At 37.5% G+C, this 26,832-nt stretch overlaps 1 protein-coding gene across 6 annotated transcripts in view; it reads left to right on the plus strand.

Moving 5' to 3' along the window:
* The window catches only part of LOC132366913 (contactin-associated protein-like 3), an 84,942-nt gene that overhangs the window by 34,436 nt on the left and 23,674 nt on the right, over positions 1-26,832 (plus strand). For 4 of the 6 annotated variants that reach the window (XR_009503595.1, XR_009503592.1, XM_059924369.1 and 1 more), the window contains exon 2: positions 16,945-17,055. Coding sequence is in view for 2 of the 6 variants with exons in the window: in XM_059924369.1 (XP_059780352.1) it covers positions 16,945-17,055 (111 nt within the window). In the remaining 4 variants the exon portion in view is untranslated. Of the gene's footprint in view, positions 1-16,944; positions 17,056-17,368; positions 17,552-26,832 lie in introns of all 6 variants that reach the window. The other 2 variants (XR_009503593.1, XR_009503594.1) reach the window with 2 other exon arrangements.

Consider the following 26,832-nt stretch of genomic DNA (forward strand, 5'->3'; position numbering starts at 1 on the left):
ACACACACACCCACACTTCCTAAAATGATTGGGTTTTCTACTCTTGTAACAGCAGTGGCCTGTATTTTTGAATAAACATGAACAATTAAACATAATGATTGTTTTATGGAAACTTTTTGGTCAGAGACCCAAGTTTTCAGTGAACTGTTGCTATTAATAATTAAATAATTTTTAGGTAAACATTACATTAAACAGCAATGCTATATTGTAATAGTGTACCTCAGTAGATTAAAGCTGAAAATATTTACCAGGAATTAATTGTTTTAAAACTTTAGGTGTCATTTGGATCCAAATTCTAAAATATAAAATTTTCCTTTTTCCCCTATATATTTTGTGTATATTCTTGGAACTCTACAAAGAAGTTACTGTCTTGTTTTTTTTCCCCTCTGGCAAAATGAGAAAAGGGGTATTTTATGGAGGGATCATTAACAGGTACTTGTGCTTTGAATGGATTGATTCTACTTGCTGCCTTTAGCTATGAATATCTTTTTGACAACTGTCCCCTGTTGAATATCTTGGAGAAAAGAAGGAAGAGAGGAAAGGAGGAAGACAAGGAAGAAGGAGAGGGTGGGAGGAGGAGGGATGGATGGACAAAAGGAAAGTATTTCCAAATTGCAAGACAGCGTATGAATGGAGTTTTATCCTAGTTAGACAAGCTTTTTGAAACTCCCAGTTGATTATTTAAAGCACCAAATACACATTTCTTTGCAATGATGTGTATTCTCTTTTCTCATTCTACCACAAAGCAGTGAATCTTTAGCTTTGGAGTATGTTGGTTATTTTATTTTAAATTTTTTCCAATGAAAATACCCAAATTACCAAACATAGTGTAAAAATTTCTTGTGTAACTTAAATCTTGTCCTAAAATTTTAACAATTGTTATAGTATTTATGGATCAAATATTATAGTATAGGTGTTATTTTTTTGTTAAATTTTGTAAGTTTTTAAAGTTACATGGACTTTCAGAAGAAGCACACCTGTAAATATAAAGGAACATCTAACCCTTTCACGTTCATCACAGGTTTTTAAAAAATTTGTGCAGCAGTTTTTAACTCTTCTACAATCATATAATACAGAAAGAAATACATAATTTTGTCTCCAATTTTTAGTGGAGAAAATTGAAGGATAAAAAAAATCTCTAAAGTTTCAAAATAAATTATTCACTCAAAAAATATTTATTAGGGGGCTTCCCTGGTGGCGCAGTGGTTGAGAATCTGCCTGCCAATGCAGGGGACACGGGTTCGAGCCCTGCTCTGGGAGGATCCCACATGCCGCAGAGCAACAAAGCCTGTGAGCCACAATTGCTGAGCCTGCGCGTCTGGAGCCTGTGCTCCGCAACAAGAGAGGCCACGATAGTGAGAGGCCTGTGCACCGCGATGAAGAGTGGCCCCCGCTTGCCGCTTGCCGCAACTAGAGAAAGCCCTCGCACGGAAACGAAGACCCAACACAGCCAAAAATGAATTAAAAAAAAAAAAAATTTATTAGGTCCTTGCTCCATGAAGCAATTTATATAGCAGCAACATTTGTAGAAGAAAATTATGTGATTTTGGCAATTACAGTAATTTGGTAATTCACGTGAACAATGTATGAACAGAAAAATATAAAATTGCACACTTTTTTATTGAGTAAATTTGACTTGTAACATTGCATATGTTTAAGGTATACAGTATGTTACTTTGATACATTTACATATTGTTAATGTGATTGCTGAAGTAATATCACATTATATAATTATAATACACATGATCACGTTATATAATTATAGTACAGTATTACTGTCTATTTATTATACTGTTCATTAGATCTTCATGGCTCATTTACCAATTCTTACAAGTTTGTACCCTTAAAGACCATCCCTCTTGTCCCTGTCCCTGGTAACCACCGTTTTATTCTGTTTTTCACAGGTTTAACTTTTAGATTTCACATGTAAGTGACATCATACAGTACTTGTCTTTCTCTATCTGACTTACTCTCTTAGCATAATGTTGTAGCAAATGGGAGGATCTCTTCCTTTCTCATGGCTGAATAACATTCCTCGGTGTATGTATACCACATATTTTTTTACCCATTCATCCACTGATGGTCTTTTGGGTTGTTTCCGTATCTTGGCTATTGTGAGTAATGCTGTGATAAACATGGGGGTGCGTATATCTCATCAAAATCCTATTTTCATTTTCTTTGGTTGTATACCCAGAAGTGGAATACCTGGAGTATACGATAGATCTACTTTTAATTTTTTGAGGAGCTTCCATCTTGCTTTCTATAGTTGTTAGACTAATTTACATTCCCACATCCTCACCAGCATCTGTTGGTCCTTGTCTTCTTGATGATAGCCATTCTCGCAGGTGTGAGGTAATGTTTCCCTGTGATTTTGATTTGCAGTCCACTTAGGATTAGTGATGTTGAGCATCTTTTCATGTGTCTCTTGGCCATTTTGATGTCCTTTTCGGAGAAATGGCTATTTACTTCTTCTTCCCATCTTTTAACCAGATTGTTTGTTTTTTGTTATTGAGGTGACTGAGTTCCTTATATATTTTGGATATTAATCACTTATTCGATAAACGGTTTGCAAAATTTTTCTCCCATTCTGTAGGGTGTCTTTTCATTTTGTTAATTAATTTATTCTTTTGATGTGCAGAAGCTCTTGAGTTTGATGTAGTCCCATGTTTTGATTATTTTCTTTTATTGTTTGTTCTTTTGGCATCATGCCCACCAAATGATTGCCAAGACCAATATCAATAAACTTCTCCCCTAACATTTTCTTTTAGGATTCTTATGGCATCAGGTCTTACGTTTAAGTCTTTGACCCATTTTGAGTTAATTATTGTGAGTGGTGTGAGATAGGGGTCTACTTTCAGTGTTCTGCATATGTTTCTCCAATTTTTCCAGCACCATTTGTTGAAGAGGCTATCCTTTCTCCACCGGGTATTCTTGGCTTCCTTGTTGAACACTAGTTGACCGTATATGCCAGGGTTTAATTCTGGGCTCTCTATTCTGTTCCATTGGTCAATTTGTCTTTTTTCCCCCCAAGTACAATACTGTTTTTCTACTATGGTTTTGTGGTATAGCTTGAAATCCAGAAGTGTGGTATCTCTGGCTTTGCTCTTTTCTCTCCAGATTGCTTTGGCTGTTTGAGGTCTTTTGTGGTTCCACACACATTTTAGGATTGTTTCTTCTATTTCTGTGAAGAATGCCTTTGGTATTTTGGTGAGGACTATGTTCAATTTGTTGATGGCTTTAGAACTATTGATATTTTAACAATATTAACTCTTTGGATCCATGAACATTTGTTTGTGTCTTCAATTTCTTTGATTTTGTTTGTGTCTTTCCATTTGTTGGTGTCCTTGATTTCTTTCAGCAGTTTTGCAGTTCTAATTGTACAGATCTTCCACTTCCTTGGTTAAATTTATTCTTAAGTATTTTATTGTTTTTGATGCTATTGTGAAAGGGATGGTTTTCTTTATTTCTTTCTCAGATGCTTTATCATTAGTGTAGAAGAATGAAATTGAGTTCTGTACGTTGACTTTGTATCCTGCCAATTTACTGAAATTGTTGATTAATTTCAATAGTTTTTTGGCTGATTCTTTGGGATTTTCTATATATTCCATCATATCATCAGCAAATACTGACAGTTTTACTCTTTCATTTCTGATTTGGATCTGTTTTCTTTCTTTGTCTTGCATAATTGCTCTAGCTAGGACTTCCAGTACTATATTGAAGAAGAATAGTGAGACTGGGCATCCTTGCCTTGTTCCTGGTCTCAGAGGAAACACTTTCCATTTCTCTCCATCAGGTATAATGTTACCCTTGTGTTTGTTATACATGGCCTTTATGTTGAAGTATGTTCCTTCTATACCCAGTCTGTTAAGGGTTTTTATTATGAAAGGATGTTGTTTTATGTCAAATGCTTTTTCTTTCTCTATTGAAAAGATCATGTGATTTTTATTTTTTCTTTTATTCATGTGATGTGTTGGATTTATTGATTTGCATAAGTTGACCCATCCTTTCATCCTAGGCATAAATTCCGCTTGGTCATCGTATATAATTCTATTAATGTGTTCTTGAATTTGGTTTGCTAATATTTTGTTGAGAATTTTTGCACCTATGTTCATCAGGGATATTGGTCTATAGTTTGCTTTTCTTGTGGTATCTTTATCTGGCTTTGGTATCAAGGTAATGCTGGCCTCATAGAACAAGTTTGGAAGTGTTTTCTCCCCCTCAATATTTTGAAAGAGTTTGAGGAGGATTGGTATTACTTCTTTAAATGTTTGATAGAATTATCCAGGGGAGTTTTCTGGTCCTGGAGTTTTCTGTGTTGGGAATTTTTAAATGACTGATACAGTGTCTTTACTCATTATTGGTCTGTTCCTACTTTCTATTTCTTCCTGATTCAGTCATGGTAGGTTGTGTGTTTCTAGAAATGTATCCATTTCTTTTAGGTTGCATAATCCATTGGCATATAATTGTTCATAGTAGTCTCTTATGATTCTATGTATTTCTGTAGTATCAGTTGTAATGTCTTCTCTTTTCATCTCTAATTTTATTTATTTGACTCTTCTTTTTTTTCCTGAGTCTAACTAAAGGTTTGTCAATGTTGTTTATCTTTTTGAAGAAACATTTTGTAGTTTCCTTGATCCTTTCTATTGTTTTTCTGGTTTCTATTTCATTTATTTGCATTCTGATACTTACTATTTCCTTAGTTCTGCTAACTTTGGGCTTAATTTTTTCTTCTTTTTCTAGTTCCTTGAGGTATAAAGTTAGGTTGTTTACTTGAGATTTTTCTAACATCTTAATGTATTTATTGCTATAAACTTTCCACCTAGATCTGCTTTTGCTGCATGCCACGATATTTGATATGTTGTGTTTTCATTTTCATTTGTTTTGAGATATTTTTTATTTCATTTTTGATTTCTTCTTTGACACAATGGTTGTTTCGACGTGTGTTTACTTTCCACATGTTTGTAGATCTTTTCATCTTCCTCTTGTTGTGGACTTCTAGTTTCATACCAATTGTGGTCACAGAAGATAGCTGATATGATTTCAGTCTTCTTAAGTTTGCTAAGATTTGTTTTGTGACCTATCATATGATCCAGCCTGAATGTTCTGTGTGCACTTGAGAAGAATGTGTGTTCTGCTACTGTTGGATGGAATATTCTATATGTGTCTATTAAATCCATTTGTTCTAAGGTGTGGTTCAAGTCCAACTTTTCTTTGTTGATTTTCTGTCAAGACAATCTATCCATTGCTGATAGTGGGGTATTGAAATTCCTGCAATGACTGCATTGTTGTCTATTTGTTCCTTAATATCTATTATTGCATACTTGTATATTTCAGTGATCAGGTTTTGGGAACGTACATATTTATTATTGTTATATGTTCTTGTTGTAGTGACCCCTGTACTGACCTTCTTTGTCTCTTCTCTACCTTTTTTGGCTTGAAGTGTGTTTTGTCTGATACAAGGATGGCTATACCCACCTTCTTTTCATTTCTATTTGCTTGGAATATCATCTTCCATCCTTTCACTTTGAGCCTATGTGCCTTTAGAGCTGAAATGAGTCTTCTGTAGAGAGCATAGAGTTGGACCTTGTTTTTTCAGCCATCCACCCACTATGTGCCTTTTGATCAGTGAGTTCAATCTGCTTACATTTAGGGGTGATTATTGATATGTAAGAATTTACTATTGCCATTTTATCTTTTGCCTTCTGCTTATTTTGTGTCTCTGTTGTTCCTTTTTTCTTCTCTTTCTGTCTGCCCTTATAAGTTGGTGGTTTTCCATGGTGATTTGCTCACTCTCCCCTTTTTTATGTTTATGTTTCTGCTCTAGATTTTTGCTTGTGGTTACCATGAAGTTTACATGAAACATCCTACAGGTAAAATAGCCCCTTTCCTGCTGATGCCAGTTTATCTTCATTCACCTATAAAGGTTTCATCTGCTTACTCTTCCCCTTTTCTATTTTTAATGTTAGAAATGATCTCTATGCTGTGATTTCATTACCAAGTTGTACTATCTATAGCTATTTTTAATGCTCTTTTCCTTTAACCATTATATTATAGTTAAGAATTTAATATACTGTTCTAGAAAAGATTTACAGTATTCTAATTATGAGTATTTATCATCTTAATCAGAGTTTTGTGTACTTTTGTCTTTTTGTTTCAGCTTGAAGAGCTCCTTTCAACATTTCTCATAAGGCAGGTCTAGTGGTGGTAAACTCCCTCAGCTTTAGTTTGTCTGGGAAAGGCTTTAATTCTCCTTTATATCTGAAGGATAACTGCCACATATTCTTAGATGGAAATTTTTATCTTTCAATATTTTGAATATGTCATTCCACTATCTTATCTCCTGACCTTCAAAGTTTCTGCTGAGAAATCTACTGTAGCCTAATGGGGGTACCTCTGTAGGTTGCTGTCTTTTTTTTTTTTTTCCCCCCCCTGGCTGCCTTTAAAATTGCTTCTTTATAATTGAATTTTGACAGCTTCATTAAAATGTGTTTTGGAGGTCTGTTTGTGATGAGATAACAAGATATTCTGTTAGCTTCGTGGATCTGTATATTCATCCCTTCCCCAGATTTGGGAATTTCTCAGCTATTATTTCTTTAAATAAACTCTGTCCCCTTCCCACCCTCTTCTCCTTCTGGGATGCCCATTATTCTTACGTTTCCCTTTCCAATAGAATCAGATATTTCTCATAGGCTTCACTTTTTAAAAATCTTAGCTCTCTCTTTTCTTCCACCTGAATTATTTCTATATTTCTATCCTTGAGCTTGCTAATTCCTCTTCTACCTGATTTGCTCTATTTCCAGTGCATTGTAATGCATTCTTTATCTCATTTATTGAGTTCTTCAGCTCCCGAAATCTGTCTGATTCTTTTTTAGAATTTTAATCTCTTTGGTAAAGTATTCCTTGTGCTTGTTATTTTCATTCCTAATATCATTGCATTGCCTTTATGAGTTTTCTATTGAATTTCTTCATAACAGCTATTTAAAACTCTTTATCAGTTAGATCACAATATTCCATACCTTTGGGTTTGGCTACTGGAAAATTGTCTTGCTTTTTTTTGCGATACCGTATTACCATGATTCCCTAAATAAAAAATGGAACACCATTTTTATTTAGGTAAGACTTTGTTTACTTTGATCCTAAGAATGCAACAGGGTGGCAGTTAGGAGCCTTCCTTTCCAGAAGGTGGCGCTATGGCACAAGTTTTTGGTTTCTCTTACCAGCGTTAACTAGCGGCTTCTAAGATTGGGAACCCACACAGTTAAAACAAAACAAAACAACAACAACAAAAACAACGCGTGGTGGCAGAATGTGGGCGCAGGGGGGAGGTGTGTGTACTTAGCACTTGGGGCTTTGTGGGTGTCCATGGCCTGGTAGAGGTATCCTCAAGTTGGGATGGGGGCGGTGTCCCGGGGGTCCTTGGGTGGCTGGTCCCCTTGCCTCCAGGGGCAGACAGCAGGAGACATTTTACTTCAGTTCTCTTTGTCTGTCTACTTACCTTTCCTTTCCCTCTGCCCATTCACTGCAGTCTCTCCTCAGAGAGAGCAACTGGTCCCGCCAGCTGTAACACACGTGGCTGGGCAGACTTCCAGTCACTGCCTTCATCCTCCAGCTCCTCTGCCAGAAAGGTGGTGCTGGCTCGCTGCCAGAACCGCAGCCGCCTTCTGTGCTGTCACAGCCTCCTGCCACCAGCTCTGCAGCCACTTACCTCAATCCCTGCTACCTACTCCATGGTCCAATCCACCCACTTTGGATGCACAGGTGGATGGATCTCTTGGATGTCGTTGTATGCTGTGGATAGGTGCTTTTTTTTTTTCTTCTGGTTATGGACGTCCTAATAGTTGTAAATCAAAGGAGAGAGAGAAAAAAGGAACGATTCGCACTATCATGATACTGACGTCACCCCAAAACTGCATATTTCATTGCTCTGTGACTATTTCAACAATTTGAGTAAGTTGTGTGGAATATTAGACTTTGCCCCTTAAATGGATATTTCAGATTTATATACAAGCAAGGAAGTTTTTCAGTTAATGAGCTATAGATAGTGAAAGTCTTTTTAAACTAAATATCTAAAGTAATATCAATACTAATATGAGTCAACAGGTGAGTTTCCCAAGTGCATCTTTCTGGGCACTAGCGTGATAGGGCTTCAGATTTTTGAAAGTATGTCTTTTACACTGCCCAACTCTCCAATTCTGGTTTAATAACCACAGAACATAATACAGATACCAGGGCTACTCATATGAAAACTGCAATTTAGTGCACACTCCTGGTGGCCACGTTGAGGGTCTCTCCTGGCACAGTTGAGGTTTTCATCCACTGCAGAGATCTCTCAGCTCCTGTCCCGAGTGTTGTACATTTCCTTCTCTGAAGAACAGAATGTGTCTGCCTTAAGTACACAAATAAATCCTCTCACTAAATCAGAATTTCAGGGGCAGGGATGGGGGAATTGCCCCTTGGGTATCAGTGTCTGAAAAACTTCTGTGTCTATTTCTCCCCTGAATTTCATTGCACAAAATTATACAATCTTGATAAATCTAGAGATGTTACTTCTAACACAGACATGTTCTCATCTTTCCATTTGTGAATTATTTTTGAAAAATATCTGAGTGTGTTGGATTGCTGAATTTTACTGACATGCCCTGTTTAAGCAGGAATGAGAACGCCTTCTGAAATGAATACTTCATTGGCAGTCCCTTCCTATTAGTGAGAACCCCTCTTCTCTATCTATATTTTCCTGGGTCCCACTATCACATACCTACCCCACACCCAGCCTGGAAATTAAGACCGCATGATTTTTCTGTTAGGATGAACTTGGCTGTTTCAATGTTTTAAGCTCAATATATGTCAGGGTTGAAATATAACTTAGATATGGAGATTTAAGAAAGTTGCTCTCGGACTTGTGATCAACTTAATTCAGCAAACATTTATCAAATGCTTACCATGTGCCAGGCACTGTGATAGAAGCTGAAGAAATAACGATAAATAGTGGTTCTTTAAAAAAAAAAAAAGTGCTGTTCCTGTATGAGAAGCAGTATGATTCATTAAACTGGCACAAGTTATAATTTTAGAAACACTCCCACCACTGGGAATCTGTTCCTTTTGTCGAATATAATTTTTCAGCAGTCACGAGTGAATAATAATTGGGATAATTAAAATTGACCTTTAAAACAGATCTAAATCCTTGTCTGCTTAGGGTGCTGAAGCAGGACAATCCATGAAAAACTACAGCCATTCTCCCTCCAGATATTTGATTCCTCTGAAGGCTGGTAGAGTCACACACCCTTGCACAATTTTAAAACCATGAAGGGATAGAACTAAGTTTTATAAATGGGCTCCAGGATGTATAACTGGGGAAAAAAAACCCTGAAAGTTTCTCTTCTTTCTCAGTAAGTTATTTAAATCATAGCACTTATTTTTAAGTGAATACTCAGGGTAGTTGATAAAGAGAAAGCCCCCCTGCCCTTTTTTAAAAATAAACTTTATTTTTTGAGCAGTTTTAGGTTTATGTAAAATTGAGCAGAAAGTACAGAGATTTCCCATATACCCCCTTCCCTCACACATGCTTAGCCTCTGCCATTACCAGCATCCTTCTCCAGAGTGGTGTTGATACTTTTTTTAGTTTACAATTGGTGAACCTGTGCTGACACATGATAGTCACCCCAAGTCCATAGTTGATGTTTCACTCTCGGTGTTGTACATTCTGTGGGTTTGGACAAATGTATAATGACATGTATCCAGCATTATATTATTGTACAGAATAGTTTCACTGCTTTTAAAATCCCTTGTGTTCCTCTTATTCATTCCTCTCTCCCATCTAAACACTGGCAACCACTGATCATTTTACTGGCTTCACACTTCTGTTTTTTCCAGAATATCATATAGCTAGAATCGTATGGTATGTAGCCTTTAAAGACTGGCTTCTTTCACTTAGTAATATGCATTTGGGTTTCTTCTGTGTCTTTTCATGGCTTGATGGATCATTTCTTTTTATTACTAATGTTCCACTATATGGATGTACCACAGTTTGTTTATCCATTCCCTACTAAAGGTGTCTTGGTTGCTTCCAAGTGTTGGCGTTTAATGACTAAAGCTGCTATAAACATTTTTGTGCCTGTTTTTGTGTAGACATAAGTTTTCATCCCCTTTGGGTAAATACCAAGGAACAGATTTTGGATTGCATGTAGGAATATGTTTAGTTTTGTAAGAACCGGCCAAACAGTATTCCAAAAAGGCTGCACCATTTTGCATTCCCACCACCAATGAGAGTTCCTGTTGCTCTACATCCTTGCCAGCATTTGGTGTCATTAGTGTTCCAGATTTTGAGCATTTTCATAGGAGTGTAGTGGTATCTCATTGTTGTTTTAATGTGCATTTCTCTGAAGACATATGATGTGGAGCATCTTTTCATATGCTTCTTTCTCATCTGTATATCTTCTTCGGTGAAGTGTCTGTTAAAGTCAGCTTAGGACCATTTTTTAATTGGAGTTGTTTGTTTTCTTATTGGTAAGTTTGAGTTCTTTGCATATTTTGGATAAAAGTCATTTGTTCGATGTGTATTTTGCAAATATTTTCTCCCATCCTGTGGCTTGTTTTTTCATTCTCTTGACTGTGTTTTGCAGGGCAGAAATTTTTAATTTTAATAAAGTCCATCTTATCAGTTCTTTTCTTCATGGATCGTGGCTTTGTATCTACAAAGTCTTTGCAGAACACAAGTTCATCTAGATTTTCTCCTATGTTATCTTCGAGGAGTTTTATAGTTTTGTGCTTTACAGTTAGATCTGTGAACCATTTTGACTTAATTTTTGTGAAGGGTAAAAAGTCTGTGTCTAGATTCATGTTTTTGCTTCTGGAAGTCCATTTGTTCCATTACCACTTACTGAAAAGACTATCTTTGCTCTATTGTATTGCCTTCGCTACTTTGTCAAAGGTCAATTGATTATATTTGTGTAGGTCTACTTCAGGGCTCTCTGTTCTGTTTCACTGATCTATTTGTCAGCTCTTTTGCCAATACACTGTCTTAATTACTGTACCTTTATGGTAAGTCTTGAAATCAGGTAGTGTCATTCCTACCACTCTGTTCTTCTTCAATATTGTTTTGGCTATTCTGGGTCTTTTGCTTCACCGCATAAACTTTAGAATCAGTTTGTTGATATCCACAAAATAACTTGCTTGAATTTTGATTGAGATTGCCTTGAATCTATAGATCAAATTGGGAAAAACTGAAATCTTGACAATATTGAGTATTGTCCATGAACATGGAGTATCTCTCCATTTATTTAGTTCTTCCTCGATTAATTCCTCAGAGTTTTGTAGTTTTCCTCATATAGATCTCATGCATATTTTGTTAGATTTATACCTAAGTATTTTATATTTTTTAGGTGCTAATGTAAATAGCATAGTGTTTCAGATTCCTAATTCCACTTGATCATTGCTGGTATATAGAAAAACAATTGACTTTTGTATTTTAACCTTGTATCCTGTGATCTTGCTATAACCAGTTATTAGTTCCAGGAGTTTTTGCATAGATGATCTTGTCATCCATAACAAAGACATTTCTTTCCTAATCTGTATCCCTTCTATTTCCTTTTCTTGTCTAATTGCATTAACTAAGACTTCTAGTAGGATGTGGAAAAGGAGTGGTGAGAGGGAAAATCTTTGCCTAGTCTTGATCTTAGTGGGGAAAGTTCCCAGTTTCTCACCATTAAGTGTGGTGTTAGCTGTAAGTTTTCAGTAGATATTCTTTATCAATTTGTGAAAGTTCAACTCTATCCCTAGTTTACCAAGAGTTTTTACCATGGATGGGTGTTGGATTTTGTCAGATGCTTTTCTTCATCTATTGATAGTACCATGTGATTTTTCTTTGTTAGCTTGTGGATGTGATGGATTACATAAACTGATTTTTGAATGTTGAACCAGCCCTGAATACCTGGGACAAATACCACTTGTTTCAGTATGTAATTCTTCTTCTATTTTTTAAAAATCTGTTAAAATTTTTATTTTATTTTACTTTATTATTTTGTTTTTGGCCACACCGTGTGGCTTGTGAGATCCTAGTTCCCTCACCAGGGATTGAACCCGGGCCCCCTGCAGTGGAAGCATGGAGTCCTAACCACTGGACCGCCAGGGAATTCCCTGTAATTCTTCTTATACATTGTTGGATTTGATTGCTGATATTTTGTTGAGGATTTTGCATCTGTGTTCGTGAGAAATATTGGTCTGTAGGTTTCTTTTCTTGTAATATCTGTGATTGGTTTTGGTATTATGGTACTATTAGCCTCATAGAATAAGTTAAAAAGTATTCCTCTGTTTCTATCTTCTAAAAGGGATTATGGAGACATGGCATGATTTCTTCCTTAAATGTTTGGCAGAATTCACCAGGGAAGCCCTCTGGACTTTGTGCTTTCTGTTTTGGAAGGTTATTATTATATTATTAAAATAATTATTTGAATTATTGTTTCAAATTTTTTAATAGATATTTGTCTTTCTCTGTCAGACTTATTTCACTTAGTATGATAATCTCCAGGTCCATCCATGTTGCTGCAAATGGCATTATGTCATTCTTTTTAATGGCTGAGTAATATCCCATTGTATATATGTAGCACATCTTCTTTATCCATTCATCTGTCCTCAACAAAATACTAGCAATCCAAATCCAACAATACATTAAAAGGATTATACACTATGATCAAGTGGGATTTATCCTAGGGATGCAAGGATTTTTCAGTATCTGCAAATCAATGGCTGTGATACACCACCACAAGTTAAAGAATAAAAACCATATGATCATCTCAATAGATGCAGAAAAAGCTTTTGACAAAATTCAACACCTATTTCTGATTAAAGGCTCTCCAGAAAGGGTCCTAGAGGGAACATATTTCAAAATAATATAGACCATATACAACTAACCTACAGCTAACATCATACTCAACAGTGAAAATCTAAAAGCATGTCTTCTAAGATCAGGAGCAAGACAAGGATGTCCACTCTCACCACTTTTATTCAACATAGTTTTGGAAGTCCTAGCTGTGGCAAACAGAGAAGAAAAAGAAAAGGAATCTAAATTGGAAAAGAAAGAAGTAAAACTGTCACTGTTTGCAGATGATATGATATTAGACATAGAAAATCCTAAAGGTGCTACCAGATAACTACTAGAGCTCATCAATGAATTCAGTAAAGTGACATTTTCTTTGCTGAGGAATTTTTAGTCTACTTTAGAACATAATGCATATTGAAAAGATGCCATTTATATACAGTTGTGTATAAACTGGATTTGAAAGTTCTGAAGAAACTAAGAGCATGCATCACCAAGGAGCTGTAGTAATCCAGAGGTTTGTCTGGGACTGTTTTTTATTTATGGAGGGGGTAGATTTAAGTAGTTTTAGGAGGAGGTCAAGGGTCTGGAAAACACTCAGAGAGTGTCACTTAGATTGAGAGGATTAAGGCAACTATGTTTTCTCAAGCTATGGGAAGTTCCAAATTTCTAAGATTTTACCTGGAGAAAAGAATATATATATAATTTTTAAAAACAGAAGCTGAAATATTGTTTAATAATTTCAGTATAAAGCTGTTCTGTTGGCAGGACAAACAATAGGCCATTGATTAAAATGATGTTACAATAGGTACAACTACTGAGACAGTGTTTGCTCATTTAATACATAAGAACGTATTATAGAAGCATGCACACAAGGATGTTCCGAGCACTCTGATCTGAATCATACATAAATCATGAACAATTACGGTGTGTCTGTATTTTCTATAAGACACGTTACAATGGATCCTCAGTTTCCCTTTAGAGTTCCTAAGCTTTTCTGAGAACATTTGAGCTTCTGAGTACATTTGAACTTTTGAAGGAATAAGTGCATTTCAAAACTGAGATTATTTCATAGAATAATTTCTTATTAATATGAGTGTTATTATGAAGAGAAATAAACTTGCTTTAGCCTATTGAACGGTAATATTATCTGTCTATTTTCATTTGTTAATTCTTATAAGATTATTACTTGTACTCACCTCATTTTCCCCCTAAGTGGTAAATAGTTGTACTTTTCAGTTGTTTTGCCATCTCGTTTGTTACAAACAATTATTTATGAATAATTGTTGTAGCTTTGAGGCATTTCAGGATTCATTTTTTTTTTTTTTTGGATAGAAATAGTATGTATCAGACTATTGATAAGAATAATATTCAGTGGAAATCAAATATTTTTTAATGATTCCAGAAAAAGAAAATTAAATCGTGTCTTAACAATTTTGGCTCCAGGAATCGTAGTATAAAATATAGACATTTCAGATTGAAAACAATGGTTAAGGAGATTTTTGGGTGGCATCTGAGACTTCACCTTACTTGAATGTAATTTAATTAAAAACACAGTGAATGTACTGAAAACACTGTCCAAACACAGAGCCGCTCTTTTCCAAGTACCTTATTGGACATGGTCACGTTTTTTGATCACGTGCATTCTCAAATTTGACTGTGTGGAAGTGAATTGGAACAACCAATTAGGGTTGTAAAGAAAATGATCACTTTTAAAATTGTTTCTCAAAGGCAAAGATGACTTCATAAGAGCGAGTACATCTTACTCTTTTTTTTTTTTTTTTTTTTTTAAAGACTAAGATTCATATGCCTTCTTTTGAGGAAAGAATAAAAAATGAGAATATGGCTTGGAACGTTGAATGCTGCCTTCTATATCTCTCTATAGGGAAAACGTCCTTAGAATATTTTGAAGAAGCTTATGTGATGACTTGTCTTACCATACTGAAAATAATAAAAGCAAACACTATTAATCCTCATAGAAACCCTATGAATTGTGTGATTCCCCTTTGTCCAGTTGTGTGATTCAGTTGTGTGACATCCTCATTGTACAGATGAGGTAACTGAGGCTTAGGGAGGGCCAGTGACTTCCCAAGAGTAGGCAGCTTGGTAAATGTCATGCCCACACCCTGTCTGGCTCCAGAATCTACACTTGGTCCTCACTGTTTCCAACCCAGAAAGGAGAGACCCCAATACGGTGAGATGAGAAAGATGTGAGCAGAGGGGACTGAGTGGGGAGCGTCTGGGGAGACTCAGAAAGGAAGCCGTGCTGGGGGGGGGGGGTGGGGGAGGCTGGGAAAGGAGCAGGCTTCCCAAGCTAAACAGTTGATGGAGATAATCTTCACTTAGCCTCAACCAGCTCTGTGACTTTGAGCAGGTTACTTAGATCCCTGGGACCCCTTTACCTAAAGGGGGAATGATGCAGGCCTGGTCTGCTCAACAGGCAGAGAAATTGTCCCCTGAGAAATTGTCACGTTAACATTCGAGTTAGCACAGCTGACTGTGGATTGTGGATGATCCCAATCTTCTGGAATTTTCTGAATGGCTAATAATGCCCCAGTAATGTCTCAACAGCTTTGTACTTGCAGTGCACACACTCACAACGGGTGTTTCTTTGCTCTTCCTTGTGCCAAGGACCCTTCGGGCACTTTGCTGAAGCCTGACCCCTTCTCACAGCAATGCTTGTAAATGCATAAAATGTATACATAGGGTTACAAAGTAAATAGTTATATTGAAATGCTGATATCAATGTACTAGAAATTGTAACATAGTGTCTTCTTAGTTATTAGCGCATTCAAAAACAAGATCTAGTGGTGACTTTAATAAATACTGTTATTTTGAAGTAAAGGGGACCATAAACAATATTTCTAGATGTCTGTGACAACGATTGCTATTAAAATATCTGTAACTTATGTTGGTAACATATGCACGGGCACTGGTGAATATAGTCTGGTTTGTCTACATTTGTGAGTGAAGAATATGCTAAATTTTAGCTAGAGGTTAGTGAAAATAAAGATGTAATTTTTTTCTATTCATCTCAACAGACCCCCTATATCATATTTGTACCACACGTTAAGAACCCCTGAGCTGTGTGGTTCACTGCTTCAAGTTCTGTGAAAAACCCTCCTGAGCTTTGATTGAACTTCTAATGAATCTTTAGATCAAGCTAGGGAAAACCAGTACCTTAAAAGTAGTCTTCCTATTTGCAATCATTGTAGTCTGAATTTATGTAGTTTTTCTTTAATGTCTTTCAATACAATTTTTATAATAATCTCCATAAATGTCCTGCAAATTCTGTAAGATTCATTCTTAGATACTTTATATGTTTTGTTAGTATTTGCTATTCTATTTAATTTTTAACTATGGATAAGTTTAGAAATACTATCAGCTTTTGTATAATGAATTGTTAAGCTAGCCAATGACTTTCAGAATTTCTACCTCCATAATCATATCATCTGGAAACGATAACGGTTGCTCTTTTTTATCCAATTTTGTGCTTTTAATTTTTAAATTTTCTCTTACGTACTGATAGGACTTTCAGTGCAATGTTCAATAGAAACAGTGGTGTCTGTGAAAGTGTTCTTTCTGATTTTCAAGGAAATACTTTTAATATTTTCCCATTTAGGAGTGATGTGCTGGAACCAATTTTTAGCAGCTAGCAAGAGCCAATCATTAACTTTTCATGAATTTTGCATGAAAATACAATCATTATTAAAAATTAAATTATATAAACATAATTAATTAAATCATATTAAAACAAAAGTAATACATTCTGATAACTCACCACTTCCTACTTTATTTTATGTCATCTTGCTGTTATCAGTGCTCTTGAGGTTATTTACATACCTTGTGTCTGCGTGGTGAAAATACTATATAATGATTCTTTTTCCAACTTCCTGGTCAGTGACATCACGTTGATAGCTTTGAATTGGCCATGGTACGAGTACCATGTTTGGAACAGGCTCTAGCATTTTCCTAGCCTGTTAACTAAAAAGAAAGGAAATTAAGGAAGAAGAGAAGGGAGGGTGGCAGGGAAATAGGAAGGAAAGGAAAGTAAAAGGGAAGGAAGAAGAGAGGAAGAGAGGACAGGAAAGCTTTAATCAGTGTATTAACCCGCACGTGGTGTTTCCCCCCAGATAGCGGTGACGCTCCTCTGGCGTCTGCCCTGGCCCGGGCTTCCTTCAGCAGCTCCTCAGAGCGGTCCAGCAGCCACGGCCCTGGCTTCGCAAGCCTTAATCGCAGAGACGGTGAGTCTGCAGCTGTCTTCTTGTCAATCCACGCTGATTCTTTCCCAGAGAGAATTATTTTCATTTTTAGTTCATATTCCTTCTTATAGGTCAAAACTTAATTATATTGGGTTTAATGAAACTGAAGAAAGCAGCAGGTTCATCATATCTGCTAGTATTCCTCTGCTAGCTTTCTTCTTGCTTATGATCCAGTTTTTGGTTTGTTTTGATATCTTCCTTCCCTATTGATTGCCAGCAAATGATCATCAATAAGATTTATGAGAAGGGAATTATTGGAGTCTAGATTTTTTCCAAGGTTATCATCCCTTTTTAGTTTTAGGACCGGCGACAGAAGGGTGACTAGTCAAGTGCGCTGGTCATGAATAACTACAACAACACAAGAAGGAGCCAGTGCTGCAGCCACTGGGGAAGCCTGATGTTTGCAAGATGTGAAGCTGCCAAAGGATGTCATGGGAAAATGACTCCATTCCCAGGACTTGGCCTGGGAGGAGACCAGGTGAAGGCTGCTACTGAAAATAAAGATTCCCTTCCTATTAGTGGGAAGGGAGTTAATGACTTACTTTTTGGAATGGTCCATTGTTGCTACTTGAATGTTGTCGAGTGAATTACCTCTTCTATTGCACAAATACTAATTCAGTGGATTAAATAAGTGAATACATACACTTCAAATTCAAATGCTTTGCTACTTTTTTTGATTAACTTTTATTGGAGTATGGTTGCTTGACAATGTTGTGTTAGCCTCCACTGCACAACAAAATGAATCAGCCGTACCCATACAGATATCCCCTCCCTTTTGGACTTCCCCCCCACTTAGGTCACCACAGTGCATTAGGTAGAGCTCCCTGTGCTATACAGTATGTTCCCATCAGTTGTCTATTTTATACATAGTATCAATAATGTATATATGTCAATCCCAGTCTCCTAATTCCTCCCACCCCACCCCTTTCCCCCTAGGTATCCATACATTTGTTCTCTACGTCTGTGTCTCTATTTCTGCTTTTGTTTTACTCCTGTTTTAAGGGATAGATTTTTTAAATGAAAGATGAATTCAGAAAGTAAAAGTTAAAATTAACTGTGTCCCATGTAAACGCACTGCTGTAAATCCTGGAGATACTACTAAGGAATTGAGTGTTTTCCTCCCTTTCTTTGACATTTCTAAGATCAGAGTTAAAGTCTAGCTTGAACTTTACTGTGTCCTTAAGGATCAAATTTGGGAACCTAGTAAGTGATCAAATAGATTGGCAGGGAAGAGTAAGAACACAGGTGAAGAAATTCAATGAGCTCAGGATGGGAAGGCATGTCCATTAATTGTCCACCTTCATGGTCTTTTCCCAGGAAAAAGCATTTTGTGGCCAGATATTTACTCCTCAAAGCATCATTCATAATCATTTTTAGCACCCCAGTAAAAATATATTCTCATTGAAACCAGATTTCAATGAGATCAGTTATCAAATTACCCATTTTCGGTCTGGTGGTTATTCTAATATCAGCTTAACATCTAAACTTTCCAGTGGTTTCCCTAAAATTGTAAAAACTAAATAAGCCATATTTAATTAGTTTAAAGAGGCCCGAGGGGCTTGTGTGTTGTGTTTCTAATTTGCATGTGTAGAGTATCTTTATGATTCAGGCCTCCAGTGCTATCAATATGGTGGCACTGGGAAGTTTATAAACATTAGAAGGGAAAATCCTGAAGCTTAAGATGAACTTATTTCCATTATATTTAATTAAAAAACTAATAACTCAGAATATTATAAGCCATCGTTATAAAATGGTAAGTACAAAGCTTATCTTTTATATTTAAACTACTCTCTTTGCAAATTTAAATTAATTATTTTAAGAGTGGCAATCAACTGATGAGGGTTTTTTTTTCATGGTTGTTGCTACTCTGATTGCATATAGTGTACATTTCACTAAATATCCTAGATATTACCACCTGATTTCAGACCCATTTCTTTTTAATTTTATTTATTTATTTATTTATTTATTTATGGCTGTGTTGGGTCTTCGTTTCTGTGTGAGGGCTTTCTCTAGTTGTGGCGAGCGGGGGCCACTCTTCATCGCGGTGCGCGGGCCTCTCACTATCGCGGCCTCTCTTGTTGCGGAGCACAGGCTCCAGATGCGCAGGCTCAGTAGTTGTGGCTCACGGGCCCAGTTGCTCCTTGGCATGTGGGATCTTCCCAGACTAGGGCTCGAACCCGTGTCCCCTGCATTGGCAGGCAGACTCTCAACCACTGCGCCACCAGGGAAGCCCTGGACCCATTTCTAAAGCATGCTTTAGACAGCACAATTTATCAATATTCCTTCTGAAGGATTATCTATATGTGTTTTCTGTTAAAAGCCAGCATCCCAGAGTCTTTATTGACATTTCCTTTGCCTTGGTAAATGCTGGAGAACATATTAGTTCACTTTAGTTTAGATGATTATGATGTAAAATGTGGATAGTATGAAATGTGGATGAATATAATGAGGGCGATGATTCTTCATATATAGTAGTTTTAGCGTTTTGGAATATTTTGTGTATGATCTAGTGAGGAAAATCATGTTCGACTCCCTGATTGTATGGTTAAAATTTCCTTGGTCTGTGTTGTGGTATTTGGAAGTTTTAAAGAAGGTGGTCTGTCTTACACCCCTAGTTTCTTATTTTGCCCATAAGGCATTGCGCTTCTAGAATGTTCATTAAGAATTAGAAATGTCTCAAATACCACAGCTTCCACCAAGAACTTTATACATAGCAGCTGATCAATTCATCTACCTGATACATAAAGGTAGTAAGAGAATAGTCTATACATAATTTTTGATTGTATGTGTGTGCATATATATAAATTTGACCCACTGTCTAACCCCCCAAAGCCAAATAATTCAAACTTTAAGGCATTTTATGATTTTAAAGTACTTCACTGATTCAACACATAACAAATGTTAATTAATTGACTAGAACTTATTGCACATTTCATGTTTTCTCTTTTACATATTTTTTACTTATGCAGTTTATGTATTTATTTTGTTTTCTATTAATTTATGAAAAGTAGTAAAATATTTCTTAGGAAAGACTTTGCAATAAATAGAAGAAAGAAGTCTATGAAGGATATTAAGAGGAATGAGCAGAGAAGTTAGGAGGGATCCAGGCGTTTCTAGGGACAGGTGGGCCAAAGCAGAGAGATGCAGACCTTGCATCTTTGAAAACCATGATTCCTGAGCATGTTACCACCTGTTTGCCAGTGTTTTCTGTGAGCTCCCTAATGGAAGTGTTGGTTATTGTAGAGATAGTAATGGGCTAGTATCATCACTCAACATTGGACTAAGTGCTCCTGGAGTTTACTTTTGAAATTTCTAGTCTGGTTCCTCTAGCATTCCCATTTTGAAGTCTGGGATTGGGTTCCAGATAATACATTTAACAAAGTATCCCCTCTGAGGTCATACACCTTACCTTTTTATACAGAGAAACACAAATTACTGGAAATGCCTGAATGTATAATTTTTCAGAACTGATGGATTTTTTTTAAGGGGTAAACCACAGACACGTACATGTATTCATATACCTATTCAAGAAAATTGATGCCATTAGATAAAAATGTAAAGTTCTTGAGGCTTTACATCTTTACAGTCAAATTGGGTTTGACTATTCATATTAGCTGAATTTGTTTCCATCAATATTAAATTGATATTTCCTAGAATTACAAGTGACCTAATATTTCTCATATAAAATCAAGATTGCTGAAATCTGTGTATTCTAAATAAGAACATGCTATAATATTGACTTCATTTTTTTCTTCTCAAAAATCTCCTAAATGAACTTTATGCAGTTTATCCAAGTTTATTCAAAACAAAAGTTAAAAAACCAAAACCAAAAGTAAACAAACTACCTTAGAGTAAACCACGCTGGACTTTCATTCTAGATCTTGCATGTGAAAATAACCTTTTGTTTTTACAATTATTGTTACTGTAGGTGACCCTTCATGAAACTGGCTTTAGCATTTCAGATGCTGCTTTCCAACCCCGGATAACATGTTCTTTTTAGCCACGTGACGTGTCCTCTTTAGTCACCGCAGGCATGGTGGTGAGATGAGTGGTCTGGCCAGAGCTGATTGAGATTGATTAGGAGGAAGCGTACACACATTTTGTTCTCCTTTTTTGTTCCCCCAAAGTGCTTGCATAAACAATCATCCCCAGAAAGAGGGACAACTCCGTTCATGGCCCAGATGCTGAAAATCACGCCCTCTAATGCGGCAAGCCACTCATCACTGACAGTGCAAATGAGACTGCTTTAAATTTAACTTGATCAAAAATGGCATATCAGATTACTATATTGTGTATTGCAAACAGAAAGTAGATGGAGACAAGCTGAACTGACTGGATGTTTTCTTTTCTCTTTGTAATTCTTCACCTTTCCCGTACCGAGACATTGATCATATTTCCTCACAACAGACATGTGTTGGTGGAGCCAGGAAAGATTTTGTCTAATGCTCCCAATACAATTGATGGCTGAGCATATTAGCAACAATTCTCAGCGTTAAGATATTTATTTCTCACTTTAGGAAGTACATTTACTAGTACAAGTTAATACTCCAGGTTTTAGCAGGAAATAAATACACATGATTCGATTAGCAGAAAGTGCTTAAGCCTGGGCATCAGACACTAAATATTTTCTTATAACCTGGAACGTCTGATTATTTGGACTCTGCAATATCCCAAATAAGCTGTGATGTAAAATTCACTGTGTTTTACAAAGAAATGTTAGAAAATGGAAAGAGTGAATAATAATTTAAAATATCTAGACGTATATCAACTCCTGATATAAATCAGAATATTACTGAATACATCAAAAATGTTTGATGCAAATCTTATAATAATAAACTTGTCCCTCATATTTTTTCATAAAATCGTAGTTCTCCAGTCTTTCTATCTTTTATTCACAGGCTAGGTGCCTGGTAGAACTGGTCAGTATTCCCAAATACTAGTCTGAGCAATTCAGATGGCAATAAAAGGGCTTGCAAACCAGATTTTTATAAAGGCATATGAATGTACTGGGGAATTTTTGCCTCTGGATGTCAGATTTTTCATTCTGTTTATCTGTGCTTCCTAAAAGTTTTTAGACCTATTAGGGCCAAGACACATTCTTTATCCGATTTTTCTTAACAAATGATCCTGCAGATGCAACTGTGGGTATTGAGTGCAGTGGACAGGCCAAATGTAATAGCATCCATGTAAAATACACCCATGTACTAAAGCACAGAGCACTGTCTTGGTGACCATGCAACTTTATTAAATCACGGCATGATGGTAGCATGTGAGAGGAGAAGCCCCCAAATCCCAGGGTTCGTGCAGACCCTGCCGTACAGGTGTCACACAGAACTCATCTGCTCAGGTTTTCCCATGGTCCTTTTCAAGGTTTGGAGTCTCCGGTTTACCTCCATAGAACCTAAGATGCTAGATGAGACAAACCAGAACAAACCAAACGTGTTTTTCAGCGTTGTCAACAACCTTCAGGGAGGCAATGTTGTCATTTCTCTCTACCAAGTAGCCCAAATTATAGCACTACCCCCAGAATAAGGCAATCCTCAGTCTCTTTTGGATTCAGTGGACTCTTTTGAATGGGTGAGCATCTTCCAGGGATGCTCAGATTTCTTTGTTCCTGCTTCTTTCCAAGACAGTGTTTGGGTTTACAGAAGGGCTGGTGCCCTCATGGAGCTGGATGGTGGGGCTTCTCACGTTGGGGCTCAGCTCCTTGCTATCTGCTGAAGGGAGTTTGTCTGCTTTTAACGCTGAGGGTTACTTGGCACCTGCTCCTGAAGCCTGTGGCGGATTTACCTCTTGGTAAGACCGTGTTCCCAGGGAACAGGTCATTGTCCCTTCCGGGATCTTTGCGATGTCACTTCTTGCCTCCCTGAAGCCTGACCATGAGTCTCATTTGGTTTCCAGCCTGAGCAGCCTTGGTTACAGGTTTAATCTGCCTTTGCCAAGTTGACCTTCTGTTCAGATCCAGTCAGACTCTCATCTCACTTCTGTGCCCCCTTTTGATGGCCTGTGGGCAGTCTGGTTCACCATGCCAAGGGGAAAAAGTTCGTCAAATGGTTTTGTCCTGGCAGTTTAGTCCAGAAGTAACCTGTCACTTCCACTCAGAGCTTGTTGGCCAGAGCTGGTCACATAGCCCCACTCAACCACCAGGGGGCGTGGAAATCGCAATCCTCCAAGTGCCTGGAAGGTAGAAGAAGGGAAATAGTTGGCAACCATTAGTAATGACTACACAGCCCCCTACAAGGTGATCTCCCAAAATTCCAAATGGAAGCCAAGACAAAGCCTTTCCACAGCTTGCTTATTCCTCTCACTTTTCTGATCCCCCTGGGACTTCGTTCCTGAGCAAGGTGTCTGAATCACCCTCCCACCACCTTTTACCCTTCCTCCATTTCCTCTCTTTCCCACGATCGTCTGGGTTCCCATCTCTTCTTCCTGCCAAAGAGGGAGACATCACACGTCCTGTTTCCTATTTTCTCAGTTGGTCTTTGCCCTCCCTGGCTTCTCTAGGGCTTCATGGGATAATGATCACTGGCTAACAGGATTTACCGGAGAGGAATGAAAAACACAACAGTTTATCCTTGCAAAATTATGTCTGTGTTTATAATCTGCCCAGTAAGTATCTTATGGTGGCCACAATTTTGCCATAGTATTTTTCCAAGAGTCAGTACTGCCTATGACGTACTTGGCAACTTCCCAAAAGGTATGTGGAAGCCCTTCTAAGCACTATCCAAATTCAAAAATAGTTGTCTAGCAAATTCTACTCTGTTCTTTACCAAAGTAATCACTTTTATATCATGTATAATATACAGAAATGTTCATGAACGTTATTTATTTAACAGTATGTATCCTTGACATACACCATGATGTCTTTGTTTACTCCACTTTTAATAAATATTATTGGCATCCCTATGGAGATATATTTTGTCCCATCACATATTGCTTTACTCATCCAATGCAATTGCATTACCTCTTGTAGGGATATTCCCTTTTTTTTGTTTGGAGTCACTGATGAAAGACGTACCAAGTGAGGTGACCTTCAATCCTGCCAAAGGGGTGAGGTTCAATTAGCAACCTTTCATGAGGCCTCTGGGATCACTGATGATACATGGATCCTATGTTAAATCAAAGCACACAGGAGTCTTGAACTTCTGGTTTAACTTGTGGCACAGAGACTGGTCCAGGAAGACCACAGCCAGTGACAAAGGCTAATGGAATATCTCAGTAGACTCTGTGGTCAGCTACTCCCACCTTTGCTCTGAACATTAATGAGGAGCTTCTGGACTAGGGGCTGACTGGAAGATGGTATTTCAGGGGTTCCCTGTTCTCTCTGTCCTGTGATCCTTGCAGTAGACTCTTCCCTTGTTGCCATGTTTCCTCCAAGGAAATCCAGTGGAGCAGGCTTTTCTCCGACACAAAATAATGCCATACTTTGCTGGCGATGAATGCCTACACCCCAAAAAAATGCACCTTTGTCAGTAGTATTTACATTTTGTGATGCTTAGACCTCATCCTTTTTGCATTCTCATTTTACTACTCTATTTTGTATAGCAGCTCGTCTGTACATATCTCTTTTTATCCAAGGCTTCCACAGTGTGCTTACAAATTGTAATGAATTCAGCTACATAACATCACTAAAGAAAATGTAAGTTTTACCATCAATGGACTTTTTTTCCAAAGGCTTCTGGCTAACTGAGCAGTCAAGTATGGATGGATAATTTAGTACTCATGGTTTTATTTCTAAGCATGTCACCCTTGCATTTCCTGACATGATCCTACACTGAATTTAATTAAAAAGAAAAAGGAGCTCTTGCCTTAAGAAGAGTAACGGTGTGTCCCTGGGGAGTGGTGGGGGCCTTGGAGCAGAGCGCCTGGCCTCCTGCCCTTCTGGGCATCCTGGATTCCCCACTGCTCTCTACGTGTCAGAGGGAGATGCAGCTATTCTGAGTGGCCTCAACAATGATCTGGAATCATATCTGTTCTGAATAACTCAGGGGGCCTCTGAAAGATGCACAATGATGCTTTTATAGAATTAGACCAGATCTCAGAGCTGCATCTCTCATAAACATGAAGATTTCACGGGAGATGCATGAATAAACTTGGTCATACATTTTATTCAGTCATGCATGAGGTATTTAGTACATGTTCGGATGGTTTATAGGCTTGCTGGGCAATTTGTATTTTATTTCTAAGGTGAGAAATGAGCAAAATCATCTTATAGTCTTGTCAATACAGAACTTCAAACACATAAGAACTGCAAAGCCTGAGATCAACTCAGATCTGAATGCCTCTCTACTGTGTGTTTCTTTAAAACTTGGTCAGGAGTGTCTATGAGAGAAGCAAAACAAAACACACAGTAGCAATGGATTTTTGTTTATTTTATGCAGAAAGAGCTGCAGTGATGAATGTTAATTGCCAAGGGCATTGAAAGTTGTCCCTCGGGACACTGCACACAGAACTTAAGGGAGTCACGTGTGAACAGTCACACTGTACTTTTTTTCTTTAATATTACTGGCATTTAATTTGAATCACAAATTAACAAGTATACACTTATTTTTTATTTAATTTTAAATTGTCTGTTTACAAAACCATTATAGGGTATGTCTGCATTTAGTACAGGAATCTGTTTTACAATTAGGCAGCTCTGTGTGATTTTTTCATTATGGATGCACTTTTTGGAAAACTACCTGTTGTCTCCTGCTCAGGCTGCTAGCAGACTGCAGGAAGCACAGCAGAAAGGGAATCAGAGGTTACCTAGACAGGTCCAGAGGGAGGATTTCTGCATTTTTTACATCCTGATAGCCAGAAATGGTATATGTAGATAGTTGGAATTGCTCCTTAAGAAATCACAGCTGGAGCAAATGCTTAAATTTCCCTCAGCAATGTAGGCAGGGTTGTGACAAAAACACCAATATATAAATCCCAGAGATCTCTGAGTGGGATGGTCAGGGAGCATCCCCAGGGCCTGCCGCCCTATGGCCCCTTTTTCCTGGGAACATCTGTTACTCCTGCTTATCTCACCCTCTCCCCACTCACCCAGCCCCGCCTGGAATCTGGAATGAGTTTTCTGTGAATTAAGATGCATTTAAGTGAGAAAAGAAATACACAGAGCTTGATGAGCTCCCATTTGAGACAATGTAATGAAGATCTTGGAGGAAACTTCCCTTGGTTACAATTTCAATTTAGCCATTTACTTGCTTGACATTTAGATGCCCTGGAGATAGGTTAGTCTGTTCACTTCAAATTATCCCACTTGACTTTGCTCCCTTTGGTATCTTTCTGCTCTGGACCTTGTTCCAACTTGAAGAAGGCATGAGCTATTCTCCTTTTCAACTCTGGGTAGTTTCTACCTCTGGCTAATTTCCCCCTCTGCACGAAGCTGACACTCATTATGACAGTGCATGCCCCGTGGCCACCAGGGGCAGGGGTCATTTTCATCTTGATCAGTGACCAGAATAATTAAGGCCCTCGCTGAGAGTTTCCTGTTCAGCCTTTCCTCTCCCCAAAGACACAAGTCACTGCCTGTGTCTGAGCCAACGAAAGGTAGGGGAAACAATCACACAGGGATAACTAGAGACAGAAACCTTCCAATATATCTGCCAGTATATCACTATAAAAGACAGTCTGGTATTGATAAGCAAACAATACTGAATAACTGACAAATCGCAGGGATATGTTCTTAGAAGGGGTAGAGAATGAAAAGGGAGCTAAACTTTTATAAAATACCCTCACCCGAACCTAAAATGATTGTTTTTTGCTTGTCTG

This window comes from Balaenoptera ricei, chromosome 6 (genome assembly GCF_028023285.1).
Source record: "Balaenoptera ricei isolate mBalRic1 chromosome 6, mBalRic1.hap2, whole genome shotgun sequence".
Taxonomy (NCBI): domain Eukaryota; kingdom Metazoa; phylum Chordata; class Mammalia; order Artiodactyla; family Balaenopteridae; genus Balaenoptera; species Balaenoptera ricei.